Source organism: Lepidochelys olivacea, assembly GCF_965140295.1.
Source record: "Lepidochelys olivacea isolate rLepOli2 genome assembly, chromosome: 12".
Lineage (NCBI taxonomy): Eukaryota > Metazoa > Chordata > Testudines > Cheloniidae > Lepidochelys > Lepidochelys olivacea.
In genome coordinates this window covers 6109819-6132288 of record NC_140422.1, presented here as the reverse complement: position 1 = coordinate 6132288, position 22470 = coordinate 6109819, and the positions used below count along the sequence as shown (strand labels likewise).

Sequence of the window (22470 nt, the reverse complement as noted above, 5' to 3'; positions counted from 1 at the left end):
TTCCCTTGAGGTGGTCTTGTGGCTTGAGCACTGCATTGAATTCTTGGCTTGTCCCCGTGTTGCCTGAGTGACCTTTGGGCAAGTCATTTCAACTGTCTGTGCAGTAAAATGGGAACATGGGCCTTTCCTTTGTCTGTTGCAATTGGAAGCCGGGACTCTCTATCTCTCTCTGTATGTACAGTACCTGGCACAAAGGGGCCCTGATCTCGGCATGAACCTCTGGATACAAATTGTAATAGACCCCATGTGCCTGTAGATCAGATTGCTATTAATCAATTAGCAAATCCATTGATTTATTAAAAAAAAATAAAAATCTGTCACTCCACTCTGAGTTAATCGGGGCTGGTATCAGTGTAAGGAAACAAACCACACAGGCTGCTGTATCTTCCTCGTGCAAGAAGAAACATGATCCCAGCTCTTAACAGGTTCCAAAAACCTCTCCCCAGCATGTGCTCAGGGGTGGGGTTTCCAAGAGGCCTGACCCTGCCCTTGTTTGAGCGAGGCTACAAAGCACTCTGGGATCCTTTGCGTGACAGGGCCCATAAGTCATTATTGATTTGGAGCTGTTGCCAGGGAACTGTGACTGCAGCTAATGGAGCAGAGAGGAGATGTTGTCAGGGCCTGATCCTGAGAAGTGGTGAGGACCCACAGTGCCTTCAGTGGGAGACACATTGTGGTCAGGGCCTCTCAGCCCCCGGTCCAGCTCTGCTAGGGAGATGTTAAGGAAGCCAAGCTGTTCGGTGCTGGGGTGGCTCCAGCCAGGTCTGGGATGGGGGATGGGACGCCTGCCTGGCTGGGCAATGGCCGGGGCAAGTGGAATGAAAGGAACTAGGCAAGAGGCTCCCTGCCAAGCTATATCTATGGCCGTCTCCCATCACCATGCTCACAGTGATAGTGATACCAGCTGCAGCTTCTCCTGTCTCCTCCCCAGCCCCCGAAAACCAGCTGCAATAGCCCAATGATCTCATCCAGTACAGCAAGTCCACTCGCCTGGCCGTTGCCCCGCCTGGCAGGCATTGGCCATTGTGGAGCGGGCAGCCAGCAATCCCATTCCTCTGCCCTGCTTGTGGTCAATCACTGTGCCTTGCTAACTGGCATCCAGTTCTACAAGGGTTTGCCTGTGACACACTGTGGACACTGGGTTTTAGTCACTTCTAGGGGCAATTCTTTGTGCAGCACATTCATTCGAGCAGGAGGCCGGGAGTCAAGTGAGCTGGATTCTAGGCCAGAGCCTGCCCCGAGTTTATTGTGTATCCATAGGCAAGTCATTCCCCATCTCCATGTCTGTTTCCCCAAATGTAAAACAAGGCTCATGAGCCCTCTCTGTCTGTCACTGAGGAGTGCAGATTCATTAGTTAGTTCACTAGTGACCTGCTAATTATTCACAGTCGAAGCCAGCTCGCAAAGCCTCTTCTGCCAAGAGCAGATTTATCAACAAGAAAATACAATTCAAACGGGTGTTAGCAACGACCGCTCTGCCACGGCTCCCCACCCCTCAGCTCACCCTGCCCCACTGAATCCCAACAGACCCTGCTTGAGTGGGCGGGATAACATGGGAATGTCTCCCCCAGCTCCGGGATGTCCATTACTAATCAGTCATTCCAGTGCTTACTGCATGACAGAGATGCCTAAAGCACCTGGGATCACCCCTCCAGGGAGAGATTTCTCATTTCACACAGCCCGAAATCTAGCCCACCCCTGGGACACTGAAGGAATAACACCATGCCCTTTATGCTCTCCAGCTGTGGCTTTCAAAGCACTTCCTAAGGGGTACTCGAGCCTCACAAACCTCCCCGAGGCAGACACAGGAGGTTAGGTCCATCATACAGGTGGGGAAACTGAGGCACGGCGAGATTAAGTGACTTGCTCATGGTCATGCAGTGAATCCGGGGCAGCAGTGGACTAGAGCTTAGGAGCCTTAGCTTTCAGGTGTCTGAGAGCCCACTGGAGTCCACTGTCAGAGCACTGGAAACCTTCGCACAGCCAAGTAGCAAGAAAGGCAGTAAGTGTAGCTATGTCTGTGCTGGTGTGGAGATGCTTTACCGCTAGAGGCAGTAAGGGCTGGTGAGGATCTGGCGCCCTCATGGCTTGTCACCTACGAAAGCTCAATGCTCCCAAAAGGCAAGGGCCCCCATCAGATCCTGAGTTCAGGCTCCACATGCAGGGCTTAGCTGGTGACTGCAGTGTGTGGGTTTGGGCTTTCATCCATGTCTATGGCTGCTTTCCCAGCTCCTTTCAGCAGCATTTATTTGGGGCCCATCACTTTGGTAGCTGGTGAAGTATTCAAGGAACCCTGCCCTGCATCAGCTGGGCCCCCTGGCTTAGAGGATTCACTGGAAGGCCACATTCTCTGGGGCAACTCGTTGCTGTAAATGGCAGCCAAGTCCTCCAACAGCCATAGAACAGAAGAGGCAGGGCCTTGGCCCTTCGCTAGCCTGGCTGCCTGTGTGCGTGTGCCCCAAAGTCGAGCTGTGGATTTGCTTCAGTTTGCACCCAGCTTCAGGCTTTGAACTGCTGGATGAGACTGAATTGTACGATCGCACGAGGGGGAGGTTAGAGGAAAGAACTTCTGGCTACGCATTGTGCCTGCCCTGCGTCCCACTGGGCAGCGTGAGGCCACTCTCGAACCCGAGGCTCTCCCCTTGCAGCACTGGGCACTGGCTGTCCATTGCTGGCAGGAAACAATGAGTTCTTCTCAAACCGTCCCAGTGGGCCAGGGAAGAGCTGACTCTGCAAACTGGCTTATTCCACCCTCTCTCCTCCCAGCCCCTTTTAAGGAACCATCAGATCAATGACAGAACCCTGGCTGAATTAGCTCAAATGATTTTGCTTCAGGCAAGCAGCCAGGTATTTCACACAAAGAAACCATCTCCTTCCCTGATGCCTTCTTTATACCCATCCTTTCATCTCTGAGGCACTGACTCCGTTTACCACACATGTATATCACAAGAAACTGAGCTAACAGGAAGCATCTGGTGGGAAAACAATCCCCTCCCGAACTTTCACTGGCAGGTCTCCCTCTTGTCCTCCATACCCTTTTCCCCCACTGTCATCTTCCCCCTGAGTTTAACCTGGACTGTGAACTCCTCAGGGGCTCTGATTTGCTTCCCACCCATAGACCCCAAAACACTTTACAAAAGCAGCCATCACTGTCCTCATTGTACTGCTGGGGAAACTGAGGCAGCATGGTGGGTGGGGTAATTTGCATGGGTGGTGAGTGTCCCTCATTGGGGGTGGATTTTCGGTACTTCTGAAAAGCAAGCTTTAATGGGCCGGATTTTCAATTCACCTCCTCAAGCAATGGTCAGATTTCCAAAGCTCCTGGGCAAATCCTGGCCCAAGGTCACATAGGGTATGTCTACACAGCAAAGAAAACTCCACAGCTGCTCCATGCTAGCTGACTTGGGCTTGCGGGGCTCTGGGACCTTCCCACTGCACAGGGTCCTAGAGCCAGGACCCCAGTCCAAGCCCAGAAGTTTACACAGCAATGAAAGAGCCCCCCAGCCAGTCCCCAAGCCTGAGTCCGCTGGCATGGGCCAGCAGCAGGTTTTTCTTTGCTGTGTGGACCTACCCCAAGGGAATCTCTGATCTCCCAAGCTAGTGCCTGATCCATGGACTATGCAGCCTCCCGCCATGTAAACTGCCGGGCTCACCTATAAAATAAAACCCTGGTTTATCTCCTGCCTCACCCACGGGTTGACTTGTTAATCTGCCTCTTCAGGATGCAGCCACCTTTGAAGTTCCCTGGCTAACGAGGCGTTGCTTGCTAGGGCTTTGCAGCGCTCCCTCCTCTGCAGATGGCTTCTTGTGAGTGGCTTGGAGCCAAGTGAGAAATGAGGAAACAATAAGGTGAAAGGATATGGAAAGGGTCAGGAATAACCAGCGCTAGTAACCTCCCCAGCCTCCCTCCTAATGACCCTTCTCCAGTTGGATATGCCAACTCCCTGGGCTATATTCCCGGCCAGCATGCCACCTCCGAGCTGATGCCCATGTGCTGTTGCTTCCTGGAATCTCCCTGGCCACGTGATTGGCACAGTGCCCGGTTTTCCACCCCTCTCTGCCCATATGCAGCATCCCCCTCTCTGGGACAAGCCTGTTGGTTGCCAGTTGTTGTTACCGTCCAGCAGGGTGGCCCAAGCTAGGATACATGATCTCGGCTTGGGGAGGGATCCGTTCTGGCCAGAGACCTGGCAGACCCACGTGTGCAAAAGGGAGATTAAAAATAGCAGGTAAATAAAAGCGAAGGGATGGAAGAACAGAAGGGAGATCAAAGCCTTATTATCTGGCGTGTAAACAGCCCCCCAGAGCCTCCTGGGCCTGGAATGTAAACAGCCCAGTTCCCTTCTTATTTGTCCTTTGCTCAGAGCAGCGACAGTCAGGATCCTGGGCCTCTGGAGGGGTCTGGGAAGCAGCAACCCCTTATTGCTAGAATTATTTATTTGCATGCCCTTGGTACCTCACAGCCCTGAGTGAGCTGAGGGCCCCCTTATGCTAAGTTCTGCAGCTAGTCTCTGCCCCTTGTTACTCACACGGGGGGGCCGGGGGGAGGGGGTTGGATCTCCCGCAGGTGGCTAGAAGGCAGCACAGGCAAGTGGGAGCAGTTCCCAGCAGCGGGGCGCCCAGGCTTGTCCCAGCAGCGTGGGAGTAGCCAGCTAAACTGGACCCTTTGGAGCCTGACACCTTGACCCCAGCAGTAAGCACACAAAGCCAGACCTTGCTGCTTCGTAGAGGGGCACGACGGGGACTCTGAGAGGGGGAGACGGGGCTGTTTCCCATGGGCCAGATTGGGAACGGGGCTGCGGAGACTTTCCCCTCCAGGGTAATGGCCTGACTCCAGACCAGGTTGGTAAAGGTAAAGGGTAAAGGCCTGCACTGGAGGTGGAAGGTTTGCCATTTTCTCCCCAGCCCACTGTGCCAGCCAGGTGCCCCAGATCGTGGGCACGGGGAAGGCTCAGCATGTGACCCTCATGCCTCCTTTGCAGGCCTGGCTCCGGCTCTACGGCTACCTCCCGCAGTCCAGCCGGCAGATGTCCACCATGCGCTCGGCGCAGATCCTGGCCTCCGCGCTCTCCGAGATGCAGAGGTTCTATGGGATCACGGTGACGGGTGTCCTGGACGAGGAGACCAAGCTGTAAGCGTGTGAAAGGGGGAGGAGTTAACTCCCTGCCACTCCCCTCCCGCCCGGGCCTTGGGACGCTCCCAGGAGACACTGGCTGGACAATCCGGCAGGTCGGGGTGGGAGGGCCAGCCGAAGGCAGCAGCACAGGGCCCCAGGGTGCTGGAGGAGGGCGATGGAGGAGACAGAAAGAAAAGGAGGACTTGTGGCACCTTAGAGACTAACCAATTTATTTGAGCATGAGCTTTCGTGAGCTACAGCTCACTTCACCTGTCATTATGGAGGAGACAGAGCTGTCCTCCTCCCGTTACAACCCCAAAGGGCCCCCAGCTCCCCACACCCTTTCATCTCCCCAACCATAAGCACCGCCTGACTCTCCCCAGTGCCAGGCACTCTCAGATGGGTGGGACTTGGGAACCTGTCTGGTGCCCCCCACATCTAGCTTCACACTGGGCTTCCCAGAGCCTAGGGTCTGGTCTCCTGCTGGGTGATGAGCTGCCCCCCCGCCCCCCAGCCAGTGGTCCTGCTCCACCACGTTCTCCCTTGCGAGGCTGCCAGACACGCGGTGTCTGAGCCCTAGCACGAGCCCCACTCTCTCAGTCCTCACTCGGTGGCTGCTGTGCTCGGCTTCCCCCAGGTGGATGAAGCGGCCCCGCTGCGGTGTCCCGGATCAGTTTGGAGTCCAGATCAAAGCCAACATGCGGCGGAAGCGGTACGCACTCACCGGGCGGCGCTGGAGCCAAACCCACCTGACCTTCAGGTATCGGCGCTCGGCCCGCTGGGCCTTGGCTTAGAGAGCCCTGCGTCCCCGCTCGTGCAGCGCCGGAGGCTGCTCGGCCTGCCAGGCTGCTAGGGCCAAATGCGGGATGCAGCAGGGGCAAACGGCTCGTCACCCGGGGTCTGACCCTCACTTACTCTAGTTTTACAAGGGTGTCATTCCATTGTCGTTAGTGGGCAGCAGAGGGAGCGGAGGAGGGTCATGCCCAGGGCACAACCCCCGGGTGGGGCAGCAGGGCTCGGGACCGGATCTGCTCTGCAGAGGGGCTGGGCTCCAGCAGCCACGCATCAGTCTACCTGGGGCATTATTTCAGCTGAACAGCACGTGCAGCAGACGGCCCATTGTCCGGGCCTTGCTGCAAAACAAGCCCCACCCCACCCCACCCCACCCCAGGCTCAGCGCTCGGTGCTAAACAGCTGCCATGTCTGCCTGCCCCGGTGCCGTGCCGCTGTTACCTAACGAGCGGCCTTGAGTTCTGCAGTGTATAACTCGCCTCGGGGCAAGCACCTCGGCGGGTGGGAGTGGATGCAGCTCTGCTGGCCGCGCTGGAGGTTGCCTATAGGCTGGCCCTGCAACAGCGCCATCGGCTCCCCTTCTTGGGATGGGGTTCTGCCGCTCGCGTGGCTCCCACCCCCCTCTGCCCCCCAGCCGGGAGAGGATGGTTATAAAACATGGGGCAGTGCTGTTAAAGAGATCCCGGGGCAGTAAAATGAAATGGGGCAGTAAAGGGATGCCTCAGGCCCTTTGCCAAGGGACCAACAAGACTCAAAGATGAGAGCCCCTAGGGAAGGGCAGGGCCCAGCAGTCAGGGTATCATAAACCTTGATGTAACCCACTGGCCCAGTGTCTGTGTCCCTCCCCCTGCCCTGCCCCGTATGGCTGATCCAGAGAGAACTCCCTGCTCCTCTGCTGTGCACAGGGGATTTGGGGGCTTGCTCCTTCCCCACTGAAGCCAATGGGACATTTGCCATTGACGTCAGTGGAAGCAGGCTCCGGCCCCCAGTGCTTAGCTAGGTCTGCGCATTGGAGCTGGAGATCCTGGCATCAGTCCCTGCTGGAGAAAGGTTTGGATTATAATATGTTCTAATACATGAGTAATGCCCCGTGAAACCATTTTTGGGTGGGATGTGAGCTTTCCCCCTGCAGGGTTCGCAGCCCAGATGTTGTTGCATGGGGTTAGTGCCAGAGAGCAAAACTGACCTGAAACCAAAGTGAAACTAACTTGTCTGGTCCTTCTCCTGTCCCAGTTTCTCATGCCTCACAAGCAATCCCACGCTCACTCACCCCCCAACCCCCTGGTTTTGTGCCTCCAGCATCCAGAACTACACGGATAAGCTGGGGTGGTACCACTCGTACGAGGCCATTCGCCGAGCCTTCCGGGTGTGGGAGCAGGCAACACCCCTTGTCTTCCAAGAGGTCCCCTACGATGACATTAGGCACAAGAGGAGGAAGGAGGCCGACATCATGGTGCTCTTCGCCTCCGGTTTCCACGGAGACAGCTCCCCCTTCGACGGCGTGGGGGGCTTCCTGGCCCATGCATATTTCCCTGGCCCCGGGATGGGAGGGGACACGCACTTTGACTCGGACGAGCCCTGGACACTGGAGAACACCGACGTGTCTGGTGAGACTGGCTGGCACCTTGGGAAGGCTGGTGACTGGGGCGGAGAGGGGGGAAAGGGACTTAGTGTGGGGAGGGTGAGTCCCAGGTGGAATCCAGAAGGTTAAGAGATCACTGTGGGCTACAAGTGCGTACATGGGGAAGAGATTTCCAGCAGTAACCATCTCTTTAACCGAGCTGGAAAAGGCATAACAAGAAGCTGAAGCTAGATACTGTCAGGCTGGAATAAGGGGCAAGTTTTTAAGTGAGGGTAATTAGCCATTGGAACAGTGTACCTAGAAGGGTCGTGGATTCTCCATCAGTTGAAGTCTTTAATTCAAGGTGGGATATATGCCTAAAAGACCTGCTCTAGCTCAACCATGAGTTATGGGCTTGAGTCTGGACTCACTGGGTAGGGTTCTCTGGCCTGCATTCTGCAGGAGGCAGGCTGGATGATCACAGCAGTCCCTTCTGGCTCTAGCAGCTATAGTTAAGGCCGAGTTGAGTTTTACTCTGGTGGGACCATGGCTGGCAAGGCAGGAGGCAGCTGTCTCTTGCCCCCCGGCGTGGGCGCGACGCAGCATGAGTTGAAGGCTGAAGGGGTTGCCAATGCGTTGGGTACACTGTCCAGCGTGAGTTGACTTGGCATGGTGAGTTGTCGTGATCCCAAACACAGCCCCCTCTGGCGCATGGTCAGGGAGAACCATGGGAGAGGTACTGGCTGGCCTAGATCATGGACAAAGAGCCCCGCGCTTGGCACAGGGAGGCCTGGGGGGAAAGGAAATGATTGCTAATCCCTTGGGTAGTGGGCTGCAGGAGACCCAGGGTTGGTGGGTGTCTTGGGGTCTCTCCACCCTGCTGGGGGCAGTCCCTGAGCTCGCCGCTTGGCTCCCGTCCGCGTCTGACAGCGCATTTCTCCCTTCCAGGCAACAATCTTTTCCTGGTGGCCATCCACGAGCTGGGGCACTCACTGGGGCTGGAGCACTCCAGCAATCCCAGCGCCATCATGGCCCCCTTCTACCAGTGGATGGACACGGAGAACTTCCAGCTGCCCGAGGATGACCTCAAGGGCATCCAGCAGCTGTACGGTGAGTGGGGTCCCAGGCTCAGGCATGGGGGCTGGGCAGGGCGCGTGGAGCTTGGCCAGCCCAGCCCAGGTGTGTGTGTTGGGAAGTAGTGACAGGCAGGATCAAAGTCCCTTCCCCTCAGCAAAGCATTAACCTTAAGCTGCTGCTGTTAACCCCTTCGTTGCTGCTGAGCCACTGGTTTTCTGCGCAGCATGGATCCAGGCAATGAGGCAGGTGCCCCTCCGCCCCTTCCTCAGACTTGCCCCTGGATCCCCAGAACCTGCTCTACGGCTCGAGCCGTCCAGAGCAGCCTCCCGGTATCTGCCTGGAAGTGGCTGTCCCCCATGGCCCGGGTCCCTTCCCCTCGCTCCAGACTCCTGTCGCACCCTACCGAGAGGGTAGCTGTAGGGAGGACATCGCCATGGGCGTGGAGCATGGGGTTGGGGCTTCTTGCCCAGCATTGCCTGTCCTTGCCCTTTGGGAACTGGACTGGAGTCCGGGAGCTGGCAGAGGGGCTAGGGAGACAGAGAAATGCTGCTCTGTCCCTTTCGCACCAGACAGTAAGGAGTTAATTATTTGTCATTCCGCCCCCAAGCCGGGGGTGTTTCCAGGCACACAGCTGTAACATGTGGGGAACATCGGTCCCCAGTCACAATAAAATCTAGGCACTACCCTGTCTAGCGGGTACCCTGCCCTGCTCGGGTTGTGTCATAGGCCCTGTACTGCTGAGAGCGATTCCCCTGTAGCCGTAGTGGCAGGGGCCTGTCCTTTTGGAGTCATGAGTGTCGAGATCTCACCCCACTGACTCCATGTAGCCCACAAAGTTGGGGGCACGGTATGGTGAGGCCCAGGTGCCTGCAGATTTGTACCAACACAGCTGGTCCTGTCCAGCCCTGCCCAGCCGGGTTAGACATTTGGGAGTGATTTCTCACTGCCCCCTCCTCTTTCCCAGGTGCCCCTGATGGGCAGCCCCAGCCCACCCGGCCCCTCCCTACGGTGACTCCCCGCGGCCCCGGAAAGCCAGACCACAGACCCCCCAAGCCACCTCCCCCCGGTAAACCAGATCGGCCCCCGAAACCAGGCAACCCGGACCGGCCCAGAACCACCGACCGGCCCGACCAGTACGGGCCCAACATCTGTGATGGGGAGTTCGACACCGTGGCTGTGCTGCGCGGGGAAATGTTTGTGTTTAAGGTACCAAGCACCGTTTCTCCATCCTCCCCTGTGCCTCCCTCCTCCCTCCATTCCCCCGTCCCTTCCCAGTGTCTGGTTATGGGACCAGGCGCTGGCGGGCCACTTGCCCCCCTGCTGCCCCCTTCCCCAGCTGCCTGAGGTCCCCTCCCCTGGGTCTGCACCCCACTGTGCTCCTCTGCCCTCGGCCTGCGGAGGATGGAGGTGAGGAGACCTGCCCCGGGCCGTCCCAACCAGCCCTACGAGTGGAGTGAATCGTGCTGCTCAGCCGAGCCCGGGGCCTGGCTCCCCACTCGCATGGGCTGGGCAGGCTGTTTCCCTGGACTGTGCTGAGCATCAAGCCTGGTGGCCTCCTGTCTTAAAGGGCCGATGGTTCTGGAGGGTTCGCCATAACCGGGTGCTGGACAACTACCCCATGCCCATCGGGCACTTCTGGAGGGGCCTCCCCGGGGACATCGACGCCGCCTACGAGAGGCAGGACGGCAAGTTCGTGTTCTTCAAAGGTGAGAGACCGAGGGAGGGGCAGGGGCTTTCTTGGAATGCAGAGCTGGAGAGAGGGAGCGATCACTGCTCCCAGAGCTGGGCAGACCCCACCCCCTGGCCAGTGCCCCTTAGTCCTGCCCCACAGCGCCTGCTCCCTGCTGTCCCAGGCCTGGGCTCCCACCCTCTCGGCCAGTGCCCCTCAGTCCTCCCCCACATCTCAGGTCCCCTGCTATCCCAGCCCTGGGCTCCCCTCCCCCTTGCCCTGTGCCCCTCAGTCCTGACCCACATCCCCTGGCCCCTTCTGTCCCAGCCCTGGACTCCCCACCCCCTCGGCCAGTGCCCCACAGCCCTGCCTCCTGCATTCCAGCCCTGGACTCCCCACCCCCTCGGCCAGTGCCCCTCAGTCCTGACCCACATCGCCTGGCCCCTTCTGTCCCAGCCCTGGGCTCCCCACCCCCTCGGCCAGTGCCCCACAGCCCCTGCCCCCTGCTATCCCAGCCCCAGGCTCCCCTCCCCGCCCCCTCAGCCAGTGCCACCAGTGCTGACCCACAGCTCCTGCCCCCTGCTATCCCAGCCCTGCGCTCCCACACAGCGCAGCCAATGCCGGGGCAAAGGCTCAGGGCATGGGGACAGCGCCCAGCTCAGCCTGGCGGAGCTTTGGCCCCGGCTGGGTGAGGAGGAGCCCGGGGGGGTCGGCAGTTCAGCAGGGGGATGGTGCCCAGCAGGGGTGCGACTGCTGAGAGAGGCTGCATCTCAGAGGGAGAACGAGGCCGGGTGCTGGGACGCGGGCGCTGAGCTTAGCCCAAGTGGTTTCTCGGCACCATAGCAGCACATGGTCCCAGGTGCCTGGCCAGGAGGGCCCTTGGGCTCCAGCGTGCTGGGCTGGGTGGGGTGACTTGTCTCCTGCATGCCACGTGGTCCATGGCCCTCCCACCATCTCAGCTTCCCCTTCCTTTCCCAGGGGATCGGTACTGGCTCTTCCGAGAGGCAAACCTGGAGCCCGGGTACCCGCAGCCCCTCACCAGCTACGGGCAGGGCATCCCCTACGACAGGATCGACACTGCCATCTGGTGGGAGCCCACAGGACACACCTTCTTCTTCCGTGGGGACAGGTGGGTTGGCCCAGCTTGAGTGGGGGGCGCCAATGGGCCATGCGGGAGGGTAGGGCTTCCCGTGGTCTAGGGGTCAGAGCAGGGGCCTGGCTGTGGGGACTCCTGGCTTCTATTTCCAGCTCTGCCACTGGGCATCCTTGGACCATGCTCTGTGCCTCAGTTTCTCCATCTGTCACATGGGGACAATGGGGGGCACCCCCGATGGGATGCACTGAGTGTTGTTTATCATCCTGCTCCTCCCAGCCCCGCATGTACCCTCCCGAGCACTGACCCTTCTGCCACTTCTCCCGAGAGACTTTTCTGCAGCCCTGTGAATTTCTCTGGGCATGGGCCCTGGGCCCCAGCTGCCTCCTCCCCTTCACCTGGGGTGGCAGCCCTTCCCCAAGCTACCTGCAGGGGAAGGGGGATGTTGGAGCCGGGGTGGGAAACAGGAAATGGGAGGGGAGAGTTTTAAAGACAAGCCTCAGAAACCGGTCCTTGCCTTTGCCCTCCGGGAAGACAGAGTGAAAGCGGGAGGTGTTGCCGCATCACGGCTCCCTCTGCTGCTGACCCCCCCGCCAGTCCCCCAGCATCTCCCTATCCCGCAGCACTGCGGGACTCAAACCTGTGGTGGGGGGGTATCTGTGTGCCGCTCCAACCTGCTCGCTGTGGGCAGGATCCAGCGATCTTAGGGCATTGCGGCTGACGCACGGGTCTGGGAGGCTGGGTTCTAGTCCCAGTTCTGCCACTGACTTTGGCAAGGCACTGCCTAGCTCTGTGCCTCAGTTTCCCCTCCCCGTGAAATGAGGGTGATGCTCCTACTCCTTCCGTGTCGGCATCTGGTTGGACGGGGATGGGGGGGCCGGCAGGAGTATCCCCCCTCCCCCCCGCGCTTCCTGCGATCTAAGCAGGCGGGACGCCCCCTGCTGGTTCTAAGCTAGGGACGGCGCTGCCCTAGCCGTGCTCCAGCCTACCGGACCCCTTTCGGGCAGGGGGGCTGCAGGGCGGGGGGCGGACACCTTTGAGCTGCCTGGGTGCCATCTGCTCACAGGGGCATCTCTTCTGCAGGTACTGGCGCTTTAAGGAGGAGACCCACTCCGCGGATCCCGGCTACCCGAAGCTGATCACCGTGTGGGTGGGAATCCCTGCCACGCCCAAGGGGGCCTTCCTGAGCTCAGATGCCTGTGAGTGAGATGCTAGAGCCCTCCTGCGGGAGCCAGCTACCCCCTCTGTAGGAACCCCCTCGCCAGCAGGGAAATCACTCAGCACTGCCCACCAGCTCCTGGATTAGACTCGGCGGGGCAGACCCACAGCTGACGATCTGGCGTGGGCACTCCAAGGATAACAATGATCACTTTCCCTTATGGCTCTTTCAGAAGGGGGGGGTGTTGCAATTTTGGGTGCAAAGATTACAGTGAGCAAAGCAGGGAGAGTCCCTTTCATCTCTGTATCTCTAACCTCCTAGCCCCTCGGCATCACCCCCTTCTGGCAAGGGCGTGGGAACCAGATGGGCACAGGCCACTCTGAGAACTTGGTCAGTTCCTTGTCTCTGTACCCTGCCCCCTCTTCCCTCTCTCTCTGCCCTGTTTTGTATTATTATTGGTTCCCCCCCCCCCCCGCCCCCGGCTCTCTAAGGCTTTGAGAAGCAGCTGATGAGCTTGTTCAACTGCCCACCCAATCCTCCTGTGGAACCCACGGCAGATTGCAGTCTTCTGCTTGCCCTTGATCCCGCGTCGGCCTCTTGGCCTTTGTGCTTCTGACTCCTTTCCCTGTGTTCGCGCTGGGGCTGCTGCTTTTTGGCCTGGCTGCTGCCTGTTATACACCTGGCTCCCCAAGGGTTACCTGGCTCCTGGTACCAAAGGGTCACCGTAGCAGCAACATTGCACTGAGCTGGGTGCAGCGGGTGCGGGAATGGAGACTGGTGTCATCCCCTGAGCTTGCAGAGGGCACGGGACTTGTTCTCTCACCCCAGCAGAGCGCCTCGTTTGGAGTTACAGGAAGTCCAATTTCCTCTGCTCTGTTTCCTGGTCGCTGGCTCTGCCTAATGCCCATCTTCTGTTCTGTTCAGCAGGGCGCTGAGTCACTAAGCTCCCCCGGGGCAGTGCTAAAGCAAAGGGAATTGTTTGTCCCTGGCGGGGAACAGACTCCCAGCAGGATGTTGCGAACAAAGTGCTCGTTCATACAGCATGTAGTGGGATTCTGGATCCAGGGACTGATAGGGTCAGCTCCTGGGACTGGGTTTTAAAAAGGAGGGTGCTGAGTAATTCAATGATCAATTATATTTGCACTAGGAGAAATTGACTCTCATGCTTCAGGGCATCAGCCCATCACTGCAAGGGTCAGGAAGGAAACCCCCCTCAAAGCACATCCTTCAGCATTGCACAATTAGCCAGGTGCATTATCACCGGCTTTATTCTCCTTGCTCTGAAGCATCAGTTATTGGCTACCACCAGAGGCGAGGATACCAGACAAGTGGGCTGATCAAATGTGGCAGCAGGCAGAATACCAGATGAGAGGGCAAGGCAGGGTGGGGTAGCAGAGAGGGTGTTTCTGGGGTGTGGCTGAGTGGTTAGCGGATCAGGTGGCGCTAACCTATTCTCATTGGCTCCCTTCCAGCGTACACGTATTTCTACAAAGGCACCAAGTACTGGAAGTTCGACAACGAGCGGTTGAAGACCGAGCCGGGGTACCCCAAGTCCATCCTGCGGGACTTCATGGGCTGCCACGAGGCACTGGTGCCGGACCCCGACCCCGGGCACCGATGGCCTGACGTGGACAGACCTCCCTTCAACCCGGACGGCAGGGGCACAGGCGATGACCGGGAGGGGGACGAAGGGGAGGCCGAAGCACGCCCCGGCGACCGAGAGGAGCAGGAGGAGGAGGAGGAGGAGGAGGAGGACTACGGCGGCCCCACCCGGGGCAACGACGTGGACATCGTGGTGCAGATAGACAAGTACACGCGGACCATGAGCATCGTCATGGTGATGGTGCCCCTGGTGCTGCTGCTTTGCGTTCTGGGCCTCATCTACGCCATCATCCAGATGCACAGGAAGGGGGCCCCTCGGATGCTGCTCTACTGCAAACGCTCCTTGCAGGAGTGGGTCTGATCCTGGACCACCCCCCCCCCCGCCCATCCTGAGCCCCACCCACCCCCCGATCCTCCTCTCCCACCACCATGGTGCTAACAAAGAAGCTTGAGAAGACGAAGCCCCCAGAGCCTTTCCCAGACTACCTTACACCAAGATTTTGCACATTGAGTTGAATGCGCTCGGCCAGGCCTGCTTCCCCCTCGAGCATGTAGGAGACACCCCAGCACAGACTCCTCCTCCTCCGTGCCGACAGCCACCCCCTGCCCTTCCCGTGCCTGGATCAAGGCCGCCTATGGCCCCCTCCCTGCTGGGGGAGAGGGGGGTTGCTCCCAGTGTTCCCGCTGGGCGAGGGAGACCATTTCCGTGCTCTGCAGCCCCGATCTCTCGTCATTACAGGGCTGGCCCGGGGATCAGCCGTTTGCTGGGGGCCCCCATCTCTGCTTCACAGAAGCACATGGGCTCCAAGCACCGAGCCGCCCATGGGAGGGGACGGCTGGGTGGGTTTCCCTTATGGCCCTCCTGGGCCATGGGGGTCTCCCCCCGTCCTCAGGCGCCACCTCCCTCGGCTGTGTTCTTGGCTCGGCAGCCAGCCGCAGTCCCGGAGGGGCAGAACTCGAAATGCTTCTTCAGCTCGGCTCTTCCCCCAGGACTCAGCCCTCCTGGATGTTTCCCTTTGGGGCCCATCCACACGTCGTGCTTGTGTTGTCTGTGCCCCTCTGTGCTGCGTCCTGGCTGGGCCCATGGAGCAGCGGGAGGGGATCCTGGTCTGGGTGGTTCACCCCTGGTCTGGTCATTCCCAGGGGGGATACGTCCTCCAGCCCGAGCGAAGGGAAGCCTTTTCCCAGCTGGCTCCTTGGCTCATCCGAGGCGGTGTGGCTCCGATGTCTGTTTCAGGGAGAGCCCCCGCAGCTCCCCTCCCCGTCTCCTCGTGTCAGTGGTCTTCGCAGCCCTGCTCCTCCCCGGATCGGGTGGGCCAGCCACTCAGTGCACTGCCCTGGGGGAGTGGGGTGCCATATCCCCAGCCCCTCTTCTCACTCGCCTGGTTTGAACATCTAGTAGCAGGTTTTCCCCACAAGCAGCGCGCTGGCGGCAGGGCCCAGGGGAGATGGCCTCTTCCAGGAGCTGCTGCCCATGGCCACCCTTGGGCTGTGGACATCGGCTTTCCCCTGCTTTTCAATGCCAAGCTCCAGAAAGGGGAGGGCAGTGGGGTAGTGAGGGTGCACGTACCAGCTGGAGAACTGGATTCCAATCCTGGCTCAGGTCACAGCTGACATGAGTTTAACGGCCTCAGCCTTGTGTCTAGCAAGGATTTTTAACGTGGACTGACCAGGATTATACATCTGTTTAGGTGGGGCCCTGTGGCTAGAGTAGCTGGGGGGGCTGCAGGGCAGGACGGAGGGGCATTGGCTGGGCTGGATGGGAGCCCAGAACTGGAATAGCAGGGGGGGCTGCAGGGTATTGGCAGAGCTGAAGGTGCCAGAGAAGCCCGGTTCTGGCAGCTGCTGCTGAGTATCCAGGCACTGGTTGGTTTCCGAGGCGTGCTGAGCTGGGCTTTCTGGCCCAGGCAGATGGGGTGGAGGTGACATCACTGCATTTATTTCCTGTTTAACTGTTTGCAGCTGGGAAACAAGGGGGGTAAGGAGCCTAAAGATAGCAGAGGTCTTTGGAACCTGCCCTGGGAAGGCTGGCCAGGAGCCGAGGGCCTGAGCTTTCTCCCAGCCCCAGCGTGACGCTGTTTGGTTCCCATCAGGGCCTCCGTCCATTGGGAAGAGGCTCTTACGATGGAAGTCACCGTGTAGCTGCTTTTCATCCGCTTCCTTCTCCCCCGCACACCCACTTCCGAAACAAACCACAGCCTCCGGGGCCTGTGGGAAATGGGGCTGGGAAAGCAGCAAGCTCCGCCGCCCAGCCCCCACTGCCCCAGAGCAGTGTGGGTGATCAGAGCCCCACCGGTGCTCTTGCCTGAGAGCGCCATGCTCGGGGGGCGAGCCGCTCTGGGCGGGGGTGCAGGGGGGGATGTGCAGCTTAGAAACTCTACCAAATAAAAGCGTTTGTGGGAGCCGAGGGACAGCCAGACACGGGCTTGCAGCTTGGGTGGAACAAAGCTCTGGCCATTGCAGAGCTCTTCAGTCTCTGGAGATGGGGCAGCAAGCCAGGAGAGATGCCTTCCCAGTTTGGTCAGCAGCCTGGCAAACCCCAGATTAGCAGACACTACAGGTTCCTTGTAACTGCACCACTGAATTCGACTAGAGGTTGTGGCCTTATCAGGAACATCTCTTCCTGGAGAGCTGGGATCCACCAGGAAAGGTTGCGTATCAGGAACAAGGGGGCTCTGAACACCCAACCCCAGTGGGTGCAGCTGAGACCTTCTCGCCTTTCTGCTGATCTGGAGGGCAGCACCCGCTCTGCAGATCCTGCCCGCTCCTCCATTCTTGCACCAGACGTGCTGGCTTTCCCCTGCATGGGGAAATTGTCCCAGCACTGCTGATGGGCGCAAGGTGGAGAAACGGGTGGGATTTCCAGTGGGTCCCTGATGCCTGTACTCTGGGCCAGAACCGGCCTGGCCAAATCTGCCTTTTTTCATGGTTGAGTAAAATAGTGGTGGTTTTGTTATCATGGTCAAGGATCAGCAAGTAACATTTGTGTCTGGGCTAGGCCATTTCCGTGGCAGCTTTGCACAGGCGAATGGGTTGCGTCTAGGCGGAGGGGATCGGGGTTTGCTACAGGGATGAATTGGCAGCTTGGGCTAAAGATTAAGAGCCAGCTCCTCACTGGCTGGAAATCAGCGTCTCTCCATTGACTTGGATGAGAGCCTCCGCTGGCGTAAATGGATGTGGCGTCACTGAAGTCAATGGAGTAGATCCCCAGTTGGTGTAAACCAGTAAAGCCCTGTTGGCTTCAGTGGAGCGATGCCAGTTTAGACCCGCTGAGGATCAGTCAGCGGAACCACTTGCTCTCTGTCGCCCCAGGGTGCTGCTCCCCTGTGGGCACCTCAGATGATATTGCAAAGGCAGGCATTTCTCCCAGGACATGGAGCTGCCGGGTGAGATTGTTCTCAGCCCTCGGGATCGGGGGGGGGGAGGAAGTATCGCTGGAGTCCCCAGGAGCTTGGATCCCTAGAGCAGTCCTTGCTCAGTTCCCCTCCACCTACCCCCCTCCATGGGAAAGCCCGGGCTCCCAGCTTCCCCGTCAGCGACCATGTGGTCACCTTTGTCTGGAAAAAGCCCTTTGTTGGTTCCAGCCGCTTGTCTTTCCCAGTTGGAGCGTTCCCAGCATTGATCAGCCAAAGCCATTCCCCTCTTCGAGCCGATCTGGAAGCTGGAGCTGGGCCGGGGCCAGGCACTCGCAGAACCCTTGGCTTTAATGAACGGAAAATTGTTCCATTTTTAAGCGCACAGGTGTGCGCTGGAGAAAGTGCATTTTGGGCCAGGGCTGGCCCAGAGCCCAGCTGCCCCTTCGCTCTGCCTGGAGGCAGGACTCCACGCCCTGCCTTCCTGGAGGCGGCTCGGCTCCCCCAGAGCAGCGTCCCCCCCAGTGCATGTGCCCCAGGGGAGCCTTTCACCTCGCTGACCCTGCTGATGGGACCCTGCAGGGGTGAGCTCACCATGGCGTGAGGCTGCTGGGCCCCTCCACGCCGACCCCTGCTCCGGAAGGGCCCCAGAGCGACGTCTAGCTCAGTCACGCAGTGCTAGCAAGGCAGGCTGGGGTTAGGTTCCCAAGGCTCTCAGGCCCTGAGCCTCAGAGGAATTTAGGTACCTAACTTCCAGGATCTGGGCCTCAGCTCCACCAGGCCCCACTGAATGTGAGCCTGAGGCTCCCTAGCAGGGCACCAACGCTTGAGGTAGTGAGCCCCCCCATTCCCTAGGTAGGTTGCCTCTGAGAGGGGCTGTTCCTGTGGCCTGACGGCTCTCCCCACCCCATGTCACTCTCTGTCCCCGCATCTCGTCCAAGCCCCCGTCAGCACGGGGGAAGGGGACCGGATCGGAGGGTAACTAACCCTGAGCACCTCGGCTCTGTGCCGGCAGGTGTGGCGGGGAACTGGGGCCCCGGCAGTAGCGCGAGAGGCCGTGTCCCACGGGCATGGGGGCTCATGGTGACATCCCGCCAGGCCCTGCCCTATCCCTTGTGGTGTCTGTCTGTGTCTCTCGTGTGTGCACGTGTGTTTGGTTTTTTTTTTTAATGTCCATGCTGGTCATGTTTAACTGCTACACAATAAATCCTACCAAACCAGCCGTGGGCCGCTGTCTCGTGCGTCCCCTGCCCCGGCCCCCTCCCCGGCCTGCCCTTAGCATGAGTCCATTTAGCCCAGGAGCAGTTTGCTGCAGTTCCACTCACTTGCCTCTTGCTGCACCCCTCTGCCCTGGGGCCTGCGGTGGCCCAGCCCTGCCGTGGTGCTGAGCACCTGCTGCTCCATTTTAGCAGGTTCCTGGGTGCTCTGCAACTTACAGGATGAGGGCCCTGGCTGGGGGGGGGCACTGGAGCAGATGCCGAGCCTGAGTTGGGCAGGACCAGGCATGGAGATAGTTACAGTCCACCCTGCCTTGGAGCTGCAGAGCCTTGGGCTGGCCCTGGGCACCAGGCCTCCCTCACAATCGGGGCGGGGATGAGGTTAGGACTGGGCCCCGGGGCTTGGGGAGAGCTGCTGCTGACAGCTATTGTACAGCAAATACCCCTCTGTCTCCTTCATCCTAATTCATGGCACCCAAGCTGCCCCTCCAGCCTTTGAATACTTTCCTGAAGGAGCCAGTCTTTGCATCACTAGCATGGGAGCCGTGTGCATGGACAGCGGGGGCCTCTCTCTAAGGCTGTCTTCTCCTGCCCTCTGACGAACTAGGAGTCATCGCCGGCGCTGGTCCGGCCATGGGGATGGAGGCTAGCAAGGGTGGGTCTCTAGCTTGAACTTCCCTTGCAAGAAAAACCTCCAAGGAAGAGCTTGGCCCTGGAGCCCCTTCTCCAGGAAGTCACGTCAGGCGCAGCACAGACCTGGCTGGCTACATTTTGGTATCTGGGGAGCAGGCACTCAGTGGAACAACGAGGCTGTGAGAAAAGGTGGCTTGCCTTGTTTTGGCAGCTTTCAGGCAAGGAGGTAGTGAGGTCCCAGCAAGCTGGGCAGGGGAACAGGGGTGATGAGGTGGGTGCGGAGGTGGGCTGAAAACTCCAGGTTTTAACTTTCTGAGGGCCTGTTTGCACTGCTTGATACCGCTGGGAGCTGCATACATACCAGCCCTCAGGAGCGTAAAAGGATGATGGCACCCACCCCTCCCCCTTCCCTGCTAGCCCAGTTTGCCTTCCAGTCCGTGCCCTTAGCTCTGCCAGTGGCCCCCAGTCCTGGCCTGCAGAACCCCTGTCTCCTGGCCTAGGACCTCACACCCAGCTCTGCCAGTCCTCTCAGTCCTGGCCAGCTCTGGGCTTTCCCCTATAGTTCCGACACTCTCCTTCCATTTTTCACAGGCTGTCCTCTGACCCCAGCTCCTCCAGTGCACCTGAAGCGTCCCTGACCGCCTGCCCCCATTCCAGTCCCGGGAGCCCCGACCCAGTGCCCCTGCAGCACCATCCCCCTTCCAGTCCCAAGGCACCTCCTCCCCTCCCCTCCCCACCAGTGCCCAGCATCTGATGCTCCTCCAGCCCACCAGTCCCTGACATTCCTGGGCTGAGCTCTCAGCATCTTCCAACCCCTAGCAAGCCAGCTGCCGCAGTCCCATTTCCCTGTGCCATCCTCCTCGCCCAGCGGAGCCAGGGAGCAGCTGGAGGCAGCATGACCACAGCACCTTATCGGCAATTGCTTCGTTTACTTGGCTGGGGAGGGCCTTTGTTTTCCAGCCTGTGAGATTGCTGAGCAGGTTTAAAGCCAACATAAGCTGCTATCAAAGGGGCCATGGAATGTGGAGTAAACACAAGGCTGGGTTTCATTGCCCTTTCCTGGCGTTATCATAATCCCAGGCTTGCTGCAGCGAAGGTGGCAAACACCCAGGGGAGAGGGGCTTCTGTGGGGCAAGCTTTGAATGCTGTCCTGGCTTGGCAGCTAGGAGAGCATTGCCTGCAGCAGGCCAGCCCCTCTCCATCGGCTGCAGGGGCTTTGGGACAGGGCCTGTCAGCGGGCATCTGCTGCCTGAATCTTCTAACAATGGGTGAGCCAGTCCAGCTGGGAAGTGGGCAAAAGAGGGGAATGTTTTACAAGACAATAAAAGACTGGTTTTGCCCGGCGTTCAGCCTCCTGTGATCTCTGACCCTGGGTGATCATTGGTACGGAGGTGGTGGGCATCGGTATGAGAACCTGGCTCAAGGGGAGCTGGAATCAGGCCCGCTGGCCCAGCAAGGCCCCACCACCACCACTGCCAATAGAAAGACCCTTCTAATGCACCTGGCCATGTGTGTGATGCTGCAGACAGGGACCCCAATCCTGCTGCTGGGCACCACAAGACACACCCATTGCCGTCAAAGGCAGGGCTCCATGTGGAGCAGCTGCAGGAGTCCTCAGCGAGGCAGGCACATGATGCGTCCTGCCAGACCCCACCCTGCAGCGGTCGTCCCAAACCTGGACGCATGAGACCGGATCATGCCCAGACCGGGTCAGAGCAATGGTCCCTCTAGTCCAGTAGCCCGTTTCCGATGGTCCCCAGCACTAGCTTCAGAGACAGCTGTAAGAGCTCCCATAATGCAGTCTAGGGAGGTGTCTTCCTGACTCCTGTCAGCTGGAGGTTAACATGCCCTGAATCATGAGGGTTTCTAGCCCTGCTAAATGTCTGGTACTAGCTAATGAACCTCTGGATGTTCCTAGCCATATAAATGTCTACGATTATTATGAATCGTGCTAATGTCTTAGCTTTGGTAATATCCTGTGGCACCGAGTTCCACAGTTTAATTATGCCTTGCATTTAAAACATCTCCCCCCACACACCCAAACAAACCCTCGTTTTCTCCGTGGTCTGTCTGTTGGCTTTTAATGCCACTGATTGGCCCCTCCTCCTACTTTTATGAGAAAGGGTAAATAGACGCTCAGGGTGGATCTGCCCTGATAACCCTTATCATCCTCTTCGCCTTGCCCAGCTGTGGAGGTTACTGAGAGGGGGATATAATCGCCACAGGAGATGTGTGTTTGTATAAGGCCCAGCCCTATAATTATTGCACTGCTACTTGGCTGCTCTGGCCTTGGGCAGGGTGGCAATAATCCCAATATTGGCCCGGTGTCGGTAAACACAGGGGCTGAGCTAGGACAGTGCAGGGCCAAAAAGGTGGGAATCTTGCCCTGGTTCTCAACCCTAGCACAACCGGCCTGAAGATTGCTGCCGAGGCAAAAGGCTCCAGCATGCTCCACGTGCCAGATGGCCCTGGACAAAAGCCCTCGCTGCACCCCATGTTCCTTTGCCCCCTGAAAGCCCAGGGTGCTGGAGTTCAAGACTGAGAGCCTGCTGGCCGGGAAACAGCTGGCCCTGGATTCACAGAGCAAATGGTTTTTCTGGCGGGTGTTGATTTCACCGCAGACCTCAGTCCCAGCCCACAGACAGAATAATCCACTGCCTCCCCTCGGCATTTGTTCCCGCTCCCCTCCCCGCCCGCCTCTGCTGAGATCCTTGCGCTTCCCACAGCCGGGCTTTGGAAGCAGATCCGAGCAGTCCTCCTATTCTGCAACAGGAGAGGATCAGCTGCACAGCCCTGGCCTCAGAGGCAACTGACAACAACAGACTTTCCTTTCATGGGGCTGCAGCCGCCGGCCTGATGTTCCTCTTCCCTGCTGCTTGGGCAGAAAGGCCTTTTTGTTATCCGCAGCAGTCCCTGGTCTCACTGAGCCCGCGCGCCAGAGGGCCTGGCCCTGGCTGGCTCTGGCTAATGCCTGGGCATTTGTTTAGTTTAAGAGGGCAAGGTTCGGCGTGAAGGGCCAACTGAGCCCCCCCCTTGCACTGTGCCCAGCCGGATGCCCTGATGCTAGCACCAGTCCACGGTGCTGCTCGTGACCCTTCTGACAGCCACAGGCCAGGAGTGGCTGTGCCGTCCTCTCTGCAAGGTCGGCTCCTTCCCAGGGGACGGCCGGTGCAGCAGACCGCGCTCGGCCACCGCGTG

General features: G+C 59.1%; 1 protein-coding gene across 1 annotated transcript in view; it reads left to right on the top strand.

Moving 5' to 3' along the window:
* MMP15 (matrix metallopeptidase 15) overlaps window positions 1-20616 on the top strand; it is a 29041-nt gene extending 8425 nt beyond the window's left edge. The window contains exons 2-10 of the mRNA XM_084644219.1: window positions 4983-5131; window positions 5754-5876; window positions 7208-7515; window positions 8418-8579; window positions 9511-9752; window positions 10114-10252; window positions 11194-11344; window positions 12392-12507; window positions 13940-20616. Of these exons, the coding sequence (XP_084500345.1) occupies window positions 4983-5131; window positions 5754-5876; window positions 7208-7515; window positions 8418-8579; window positions 9511-9752; window positions 10114-10252; window positions 11194-11344; window positions 12392-12507; window positions 13940-14430 (1881 nt within the window). The 3' untranslated portion in view covers window positions 14431-20616. The remainder of the gene's footprint in view (window positions 1-4982; window positions 5132-5753; window positions 5877-7207; window positions 7516-8417; window positions 8580-9510; window positions 9753-10113; window positions 10253-11193; window positions 11345-12391; window positions 12508-13939) is intronic.
* Window positions 20617-22470: the final 1854 nt, after the last annotated feature.